Below are 10,161 nucleotides of genomic sequence, written 5' to 3' on the forward strand. Positions count from 1 at the left end.
TCCCCAGAGCACTCCTCGTCAGTCAGTAACAAAGTGTTGAGATTCCTGCTTACAGTGATGGGTGTGCACATAAAAGCACTTAAATACCCAGTCCTTTGTAAGAACAGCTATAAATTGCCAGACTCTTGGTGCAGGGAATGTGTTTAATTGTGATCTTGATTGCTACACAGCTACACTATGCTCGTTTCGCTCGTTTCCCTTATGGTTTTGCTCACTTCCCTTTGCTGGGTCACCCAGAGCAGCAGATTCTCATGTAACTAAAGGGTGCTTTGGAAGGGAGCAGTTCTTTGATTGCATTGCTTAATTAATACATTATTTGGGGCACGTTCTCTCTTATCCAACTCTATTAAAAAAAGGATATAATTTCATAATTTTCGTAATTTTGACAGGCTGAGAAAGTTGGGGCTGTTCCGCTTGGAGAAGAAAAGGTTGAGTGGAGACCTCATTGCACCTTCTAGCCTGTGAAGGGGCCTACAGGGAAGCCAGAGGGGGACCCTTCATCAGGAACTGTAGTGACAGGACAAGGGGGAATGTCATCAAACTGAAAGAGGGGAAATCTAGATTAGATATACTGAAGATATTCTTTACTGTGAGGGTGGTGAGGCACTGGAACAGGTTTGCCAGAGAAGTTTTGGATGCTCCATTCCTCTAAGTGTTCAAGGCCAGGTTGGATGGGGCTCTGAGCAACCTGGTCTAGTGGAAGGTGTCCCACCTGATGGCAGGGGGGTTGAAACAACATGATCTTTAAGGTCCCTTCCAACTCAAACCATTCTATGATTCTGTGATTCATGAACCTTATTACTGTATAAGAGATGCAGCTGCCAAGAATTCATGATCTAATCAAAGAAAAATAGCCAGTGAACTATGACTTGGAAATGCAGTCTTGGTCAGCTGCACTACAACTGACCTGCTGCTGCCTTGTTTGTGCTCTAAAGAAATGAATGCTACCATAGCAAATAGGCTGCCAGTATGTCATAAAACTTTAGTAGTTCATCACTCATTTTATTATGCAGCTGTTTGTGAAAGTGTAAAAACTGTTATTGACATTTGTGTAAAATACCAAATGTGTTTGATTTCCCTCACCCCCTCTGACTCCTCACTGTAACCACAGGGCTGACTGACCTAGGTAATGCAGTCACAATGTTTTGGAAATGCAGAACACTTCACCACCTTTTGTTAAAGAAGGAATTGGCTGTATTTGATTGGATCCAAATTCCCTTCAGCATGAAAGGCGGTGCCTGTGAAATGCCATTTTTCTCTCCCCAGAGCCTCTTTAAGCACTACTGCAAGAAGTGAGAGCATGTCAGCGCCTCAGCTGGGCTTCAGTTGATATGGATAGGTCATGGAGAAGCTGTTTCCTCTGCAGGACTTTCTCAGCCTCGCCTTGAATGTTTCTTCTAGGTTGAGGAGAGCAAATTTGGGCAATTGCCATCACCCAGAAGTCACGAGACCTCGTCAATTCTGTAGATATCACAGGGTGTTGCCTTTCAGGACTGTAGCTCCTTGGAATCTTAAATGGAGACTGTTTCAGGTAACACCAACCACCAGCTACATATTAGGATATGAAGTCTACAAGGAGTAACAACAACAGCAGAAAATGAAAATAAAACTGTATATTTTTTTCTCTTGAAACTGTATATAATCCTAATTTTAACCTACTGTAGTAAAATATTGGTGTACATATACATATATACAAATAAATAGTTATTTGCTGTATGTATACATACTTTTAACTATTTATAAATACAGAAAGGGATTGGCTCCCTCCTAAATAATGTTAGAAGCAAAATAGTCCCCAGTGTTTTTGCATGTCAAAGTAATGCTCAATGAAGTGTGACGTGATGAGAATTTTTCTATGTGCTTTAGAGGGGCCAGGATTTTATCCACAGAACAAAGTGGGAACATTTCTGCAAGACTGAGTCCAAACACTGGCAAAGGAAGTTTTAATAGATTTTTACATGACATAAAGCCAAAAGTATCCATAAATGACTGATGTCTCAAATTCCATGGCAAAAATCCTATCGAGCTCAACCGAAGATCTTCCCTTGAGTGCAGTGGTCATGAGATCAGATATGAGGGAGCAAAAATCAGTTTCTTGATGCTTAGTATCTATTTTAACATAATAAAAAGTGTAACCAACAGTGTTAGAACAGCTCATTCATACAGTACTTCTAATTAGAAAAGCACGATCAGAGGGCCTCCAGAAACTGGTGAGGGAAACCTCTGAGTGCTTCTTAAAGGCTTTGAATTTTGAATGCTCCTTTCCCACTGGGGTAAGGTTAACCAGAGCAGGTAAAACTACTTTTGTATGTATTTTGTTGGTTTTAAACACTACTGACAGCAATACTCCCTCTGCAAGCAGTTATTACAACCAGTAGCATCAGTCCAGTTGCACTGTGATTTTTAATAGATGAATAGTGGTTAAGTAATAAAATACAAAATTACCTCTTTTAACGTGATGTATGGTGTTACAGGTAGAGTTTTCCAAACCTCTTCACTAACACAGTTAATTAGTAGCCTTTTGCATAACATTTCCTTAGATTCCAAGCTCTTTCTGCTTGATGGACTAGTTTTAGTCCAGTGAAATAAAGACGCTCCATTTCCAAAATTTATAGGGTTCTTTTATTACCTCTAGTAACATATTATACTGTATAAATACTCTATCCTTGTTATATGTCCTTTTAAAAAAGTGATAACTTAGAAGATCACATTAGACAAGAAGTATAAAAATAAATATGCTCATTATATGCATTTATTACAATTTATAACCTTTCCCAGAAGGGAAAGAAATATAAAATACTTATAAAGTATATAAAATCTATAGTAATATATTTTACTATATACATATGGAAAGCCATATTCTCTCATTGTCTATGAACTGGCACAAACTTCAATCATGTGAATGCAGCTGTGGATGGACCTGCTATCCTTCAGCTTTGCCTTCCCACCTTATCAGTGATTGAGCACTACAAACCCATCAGAGGCCACATAGGAGGTTCCCATTGACAGTGGGATTCTTCTTTTTTTTTAACCCAAATGCAAACAATATCCATTGGCTGGGGCAAGGCAAAAGATTTGAATGTCAAAGCTTCACTCAAATGCTCACAAACTCCATCAGTCTGTTTGACAGGAAGGTAGGACCAAGCTGGAATCAGAAAAGCCAGTGGAAGGTATGCAGAAGGCACAAAGAGCAACCAGAGGTAATATATGTTCCATTAAGATTTCCACTTTTTCTAGCCTCTGGATTACATATGTCACCACAATGGCACTGGAGTGGATGAGAGAAATGGACAGGCACATTGGGATGACATAAAGGCACTTAAAAAACCCAAAAAATTTAGTTATTTGTGAAGTTGTCCAACTATTCTAAATATTTCTTACTCTTTACACATAGAGAATATGGCTTTATTTTTATATAAAACTATTCTCTAAAACAATAGCAGCCATGAATGACATAGTTAAAGCTCCTTTTCCAATCCTGTTTTTTTGCCCTTTGTGAGGTAGGTAAGCTCTGACCAATTATTTTAAGCTATCTTTTTCACTCCCCTTTCCCTGCTTTCCTACACCTGGGGACTTGATCAGTACCACAATATAAATCCAAAAGAAAGAAGAAATAACTAAACCCCAAAATGTTTGCTTAAACGTGTCTTACTGCTCCTGTTTTGTTTAATTTGTAACAGACTTTAAAAAAGGCCATTATGATGCCTTTGGGCCTTATCTGCTGAAGTCGAGTGAGTGACATGGGTCTGCTATCCCATCAAATTTTCAGTTGGCAGGGTATTTTTAGGATGCAAAGCCAACTAAAGCTATTTGCACTGTCCCACCTCAGTGGATCCTTACTATGAATTTTTTATGCAAAACCAGATGTGCTGCCTCTAGCCTTCTTTTTTTTTTTCAGTGCATTGTTCTGAAGTTGAAAAAAAAAAAAAAAAAAAAGACTTTTAGCTTTCCCAACTTGTCCTATTTTAACTGCAGTCCGTAACGTTGCAGAAGTCTATTAGGTGTTTCGGTTTCTTGGAAGGTTCACAGCTTTCTTGCGGCAGCACGCTGCCGTCGTAAGAAATGCACTTCAACAATCTCTTCTTGAAACCTTTCCCACATGTCTTAGAGCAGGGTGACCAGTCCCCCAGCTGCCACTGCGGGCAGGGCACGTCGGCACAGGGACGGAGGTTGCTGGGCTTCAGCTCCCGGGCGCAGTCGGAGGCCGGGCGGCCCTGCGGGTCCCGGCACTCCACTGCCCGCCGCTGCCAGCCCGAGCCACACGACTTGGAGCACTCGCCCCACTCCTCGATGACCCATTCGGACGAGATGATCTCCCTGATGGCGTTGAAGGACTCTTTCTTTCTACCGGGCGCCTTCTCCGACCCGGGCTGCGTGGGCTTCTTCACGAAATAGGTGAACTTGATCTTGGGCTGTGGCAGGTCCCCCACCGTGAGGACCTGGATGGTCAAAGGCTCCTTCAGGGGGCTGAAACTGCGGATCCTCTCCAGGGCGGCAGAGGAGCCGCTGTACCTCAGCACGCTGCCCTTGTAGGTGATGTCCTGCTCCAGCGTGGACAAGGTGTAGTCACCGTTGAGGACGTAGGTGCCATCTGCAGCTTTGATAGCGAGGAAGCTGCCATCGTGCCTCGCGCCCCTGTGGTTCCGCTGCTTCACCTCGATGTTGGTTGCCCCAGCCGGAATGGTGACGACATCGTGGTAGCCGGGTCTGCCCGAGAGAAAAGAGAAAGACTGAGTCCTCCACTCTTCCCTGGGAAAGGGAAGAAGTTTCCCAGCACAAGGCTAAACTTTGTTTTTAGTCAAAGCATTTAGGTCATGAGCTGCCAACCTAATTAATGAAGTAAGGGATTCCCCAAGTCACATCCCACTTTTGCAGAGATACGCCCACACATAAGGGCTTTCCTTTGCTGCATCTCACTGTAAGTTATCCTCAGTCAGATCGTTCTGACATATCAAATCTCAGTTCCAATGACAAACTTGGGCAGCATCTCACTGACTTGGAAAGCCAGAGTTTACACTCACAAAACAATCACCAGAACAAAGTAACAGCAGCAATCATATACTCACTTTGCTCTTACAAGTGTGCCAGACACTTTCTTGCAAGTGGATCCATTGCCACCACAAATACCGCATTTGTCAAACTTCTTGTTGGACCCTATCACACGGTCACAGCCAGCCTTTACACACTGCCCCTGCACACACACGGACGTGGAATCGGGGCTACACGGGGTGCCGTCCACAACCTTTGCAAGACACAAACAGCAGGACCTCTGATTAGAAGATGCACATTGCTTTGGAACTGCGTAACACGGACACATGTCAAATGCACAGTATGGACAGGTGGTAGACCTGCAGCACCTGTATTTTCAGGGCTTTGGAAATTAAAACCAAAGCAGCCCATGGTCGGAGGTACGTAGTGCTACTTCATCTCGCAAAAATGATGTCATGGTGAGAGGAAAGAACAAAAAATTTCAGTTTTCTTTAATACCCCCTCGTACAAAACTGTTTTACTGATTTCATGTAAAGAAAGAACGTTGTTTTCTGATGTCACTAGAAGGCAGTCATGTTCTCAAAGTACAGTATCAACATTGCTTTTAATGTTGTTCAACATATCCTCTATTTCTAGAAGTACTGGTCTACAAAAAACACGTGTGTCATCGCCCTGGTAGTTACTGGCTCTCAACATCTGATGACAGTGAGTTCAAGTAGCTATGCAAGATGAACACTTTTCCTCATGTTTATTTTAAGCTGTCAGCATATTAGTAACCAGTAGGAGAAAGCACCAGTGTTTTGGCAAAGATCCCCCCCAGTTTTCTGAACATATCTTCATGTAATCAAATTGGTGGAAGGAGAGGAAAGGAAACCATGGTGGAGTGGATAGAAGAGGCAGTACGTGTGAAATAACTGGAAGCACTGTGCCAGAATAGTTAAAGCATGCTTGTATAGATTAAGCTGTATCTGTAGGAAGAGGAGTAATCCAACTTCAATATAAGAAAGACATAATTTCAGATTTCTGCACTATTTGACCCTTGACATAAAGAGAGAAAATAAAAATCCTATTCATATTAGACAGAAGAGGTACGGTTTTAAAATACCTTTGGCTGTAAAACAAAGAAGTATCCTGTTCCTTTTGCTCGGCAAACCAACTTGCATCTGTCCTTTGGAGAGACACCAGCAAACTTGGGTGTCCACTCCACTGCAGGGCCACTTCCAAAGGGAGATTTGGAAAACTCATTGTGCTTTTCACATTGTTCCTCCCTAAACGTTTTGCCTGCAGGCAGAGAAAAGACAGGTGGACATTAGATCATCCCTGTCCATGCTCTTCCTCCACAAGACACCAATCCCTCAGAAATGGGGACAAGATTACCATCGTTGTCCGGGCAGTCCTCGATGTTACATGATCTGTATTGCACACGCTTCCCTTCACAGTACTTCCCGCCGTTCCTTGGGATGGGGTTGTCACACTCCCTGAAGGAGTACTGCACTCCACCGCCGCAGGTCCGGGAGCACTCTCCCCACGCCCCCCAGGACCCCCAACTCCCATGCACTGGCGTCTGGAATGACAAGCAGAAGGGGAACAAAAGTTAATACAGTAAGAGCAAGACAAAACCAAACCACAAAAGCCACAATCATGCTCATTTTTACCCAAACTACTCATTAGACGCTCCAAGTTTGTTTTATTAGCTGTCTGCCTCCATTGATTCAACCCCTTTTAACTGATTCCCCCCACCACAGCATTTTCCATGCGACTCTGCAACCCAAGATACATTCTGATTTCTTTCTCAATACTTACATCATAATGCTTCTTCTCAGTTTTATTCACACACTTGCCATTCATGCACCACTTCCCTTCCCCGCAACTGGTGCCGTCTGCCCAAGGGAAGTGTTTGGTTTGGCATACAAGCAGTCCTCCAGAAGTGCCAGTACACCACAGCGTCGTACACGTACTGGCTGCGTCGGGGCAGTGCTTGGACTCATCTCCAAATGTAAACTGGCACTGCCTGTTGGCATCGTACAACGTGCCAGGCAAGTCAGAAGGGAGCTGGATTGGTTTGTGGGGCTTGTCTAACAAACACTCACCTGAAAAGGAAAAAAAAGGGGAAAAAAAAAAAGGCAGATGATGCTGTGAGTGAATTCAGTTTCAAAAGGGAACTGCATTTGCTTTGTGACAGAAGTCTTTGAGCCCATTTGTGCCACCATTTCTGTAAAACTAAGGGTCTTCTAAATTCACTGGCAGCATGCAAAAGGTTAACTCTATGCTGAAGCAGAAAGCACTCTGTTAAAAAAAAAGGAAAAAGAAAGAAAAAAAAGCAGAGCAGTAAAGCACAAGAGCTTAAATGCCACATGAATGGAAAGCTTAATAATCTTACCATGACCATTATCCAAAAATGTTGTAATCATGTAGGCACTACACGGAGACCACGGCTGGCTGCGATCCAGATTGGAAAGCATAGATGCCATCATGTGGAAATCCCGGCTTATTCCATTAATACCAGCACACTGCTTTGCATCGTCATGAGGCATGTTAAACACGTGGCCTTAAAAAAAGAGGAAAGTCTGTGATTTTAGGAAGTCTGTCCTATGCATTACCAGTAGTATTTTAAATATTACTCTAGTGCTGCTCATAGCCTGGTCTTTAAGTAATAACCTGAATCTGAATGCTGCCAGATTTTAAGCAGATGGCACTGTATCTTCTCTCCCCGTTTTTTTTCCTGCAGTCAGTCAAACACACAGCTCTTGCAGACAATGCTGTGCAGACTGGATTCGCTTTCCCCAGTTCGACCCTGCTGCAAGGCAAAGCTTTGCCTCCTCCTGACTGCACCGGGTGAGCCCACGGTGCAGGCTGGGCAGTTGCTTTACGGCATCAAGCTGGCTTCAATTAATCACATGAAATTGCCTTTCAAAGCTTTAAGTACCTAGTTCGTGGGCTGTTGTAAAGGCAGCCTGCAAACCATCGTCTTCTATGATAGAGCAACTGCGGTTTAGATCACAAACTGTTCCCACATCAGCCATCCCAAGAGTATCACATGTCTTGGCACCGCACAGGTCCTGTAAAAAAAGGCAGTTTCATTATTAATCAGATCAGAGACTTAACCTTGGCAAGAGCCATCCAGCCCTGGCAGTTTGCCTTTACTTATGGAAAGAGCATAAATATTCAGCACTTCAATGGGTATGATGGCAAAAATCTGTCTTTGGAACATACACAAGGGTTACACGTAGAAATAAAATGCATAATTTCCATCCTAAATCTGCTAAAAATATATGGGGCAGAAATACAGTGCACAAACTGTGAGTTTCACCTGAGATGGTGCAAACAGCAAAAGACCAACAAAATAAAAAGCACTTCATCTAATTTTTAGCCTACTTCACCAAAGCTGTGATGACACAAGACTGTCTCTGAACACTTTTTTGGGGGTTTCCTGGCAGAGGGGGCCTCCTGGGGTAGGGAGCAAAGGGCATGGGGATGGATTTGACCTTCATGTCCCTCACCTGCCTGGTGAAGAGGATTGCCGTGTCGTAGTGCTCCGCGTGCCGGTCGCTGGGCGGGTTGTGCTGCTTCTGCCAGCTGCAGAAGTTTCTCAGAGTCAGGGCCGCGTTCGAAGAGATATCAGGTCCCTTCCGCTCCTCGTAAATGACCATGATTTTCACCACCACGAGGCTGATGGAGTTGCGGATGCTGGGATGCTTGTACAGCTTGGCCGCCACGGAGAGCAGTGTCAGGAGATAGTGCTTCAGCCCGCTGCCGTGGAACTCGGCCATGGACTGGTCGGCTACCAGCATGGTCTCCACGTAGCGGGGGCTGGACACAAACCTCTTCTTCCTTCTGCTTCTCGTTTCTGCATTAAAAAAAAAGATAGGGAGAAGGAGGGAAAGCGCAGGTCAGCACAACAAGAGACCACCGTAAGGAAGCCCAAACCCACCGATCCTCAAGGGATGTACGCTATGGCCCCGCGCCCGCCTCCCGCCTCCAAACTCTGGCAGCCCCCGCAGAATAACCCGTCCAGCTCGCTGCCTCCGGGCGAACGCCGCACCCAGTGCGGAGCACCCCGCCGCCGCCCCTCGGGGTGCGATGCTGAGGAAGTTCTGGCCGGGGCATCCCCGCCAGCGCCCGTCGGGGCGGGGGTGCTGGGCGAGGCAGATCCCATGCCATGCCATGCCATGCCATCCATGCCATGCCATCCCATCCCAGTCCCCGCGGAGGGCGGCGCGGCGTCCCGACGGTACCTGCGAGCCCGGCGGGCTGCGGCCCCTCCGCCCCCGCCCCCGCCTCGGCCACGGCGCAGCGGGCGGCGGGGGCGGCCCGGCGGGCCCCGCGCAGGCGGAGGAGGTGCGGTCCGGCGCGGTGCGCCGTGCCGGGGGCCGGCTGGATCAGGTACTGCCGGCCCCGCAGCGAGAAGGCGCCGCGCATCCCCGCGCACAGGCTGAGGGCGGCGGCGGAGCTGGGGTCCCGGTTCACGGTGCCGGAGTAGAAGCAGCGGGAGAGGTCGTCCTCGGGCGGCGGCGGCGGCCCGCCCAGGTACTGCAGGGTGAAGTCCGGGGCCAGGAAGCTGCTGTCGGGCTCCAGCTCCAGCGTCAGCCGCTCCCCGAAGGCCTCCAGGCGGAAGCGCTCGCGGCCGGCGGGCGCGCCCAGGCGCCGCGGCAGCACCAGGGCCCGGCGCTCGGCGCTGCACAGCCCCAGCAGCGCCGCCAGCACCGGCGCCAGCGCCGGCAGGGGCCCCCCGGGCCTCATCGCGGCCGCCGCGCTCGGGCGGGGGAAGCTCGCTGCTGCACCCGCCGGCTTGACGGAGCCCTTCTCGTGTCTTTATTTGACTTTATAGAGAAATATGTAATAGAGATATAGGATTTTTTTTTTTTTGCTTTCAGGTTTTGGGGGGTGTCTGAGTCTCTTTCTGCTGGCGGAGGACCGGGCGGGCTCCGGGTCCCGCGGTCACTGGAGCGGCGGCGTCGGCTTTCCCATGGCCGGGGCGCGGTGGCGGGGAGCGAGGGTGTGCGAGGGCGGCAGCCGTGCCCCCCGGTCCGTCTCTCTGCCTCCTGTCCTGCTCTCGCTGCCGCTTCTCCTTCCCGCCTCCTCCTCGGCTCTCCCCGGCAGCGGGCGGGGAGGACGCTCCGGCGAGTCTCCGGCAGCCCCGGGACGGTCCCGCCTGCACTTCCACGGCCCCGC

The 10,161-nt window shown here is 47.5% G+C and overlaps 1 protein-coding gene across 1 annotated transcript; it reads right to left on the reverse strand.

Moving 5' to 3' along the window:
- Window positions 1–1,929: 1,929 nt before the first annotated feature.
- On the reverse strand, window positions 1,930–9,854 carry ADAMTS1 (ADAM metallopeptidase with thrombospondin type 1 motif 1). Its single transcript, XM_064644022.1, has 9 exons — window positions 9,225–9,854; window positions 8,490–8,836; window positions 7,916–8,048; window positions 7,370–7,537; window positions 6,793–7,079; window positions 6,367–6,553; window positions 6,095–6,270; window positions 5,067–5,242; window positions 1,930–4,707 (listed from the first exon to the last, which is right to left on the reverse strand). The coding sequence occupies exons 1-9, from the start codon at window positions 9,727–9,729 to the stop codon at window positions 3,966–3,968; spliced, it is 2,721 nt and encodes a 906-aa protein (XP_064500092.1). The 5' UTR covers window positions 9,730–9,854; the 3' UTR covers window positions 1,930–3,965.
- Between the last annotated feature and the right edge of the window lie 307 nt (window positions 9,855–10,161).

Source organism: Pseudopipra pipra, chromosome 2, assembly GCF_036250125.1.
Source record: "Pseudopipra pipra isolate bDixPip1 chromosome 2, bDixPip1.hap1, whole genome shotgun sequence".
In the NCBI taxonomy this organism is placed as follows: Eukaryota; Metazoa; Chordata; class Aves; order Passeriformes; family Pipridae; genus Pseudopipra; species Pseudopipra pipra.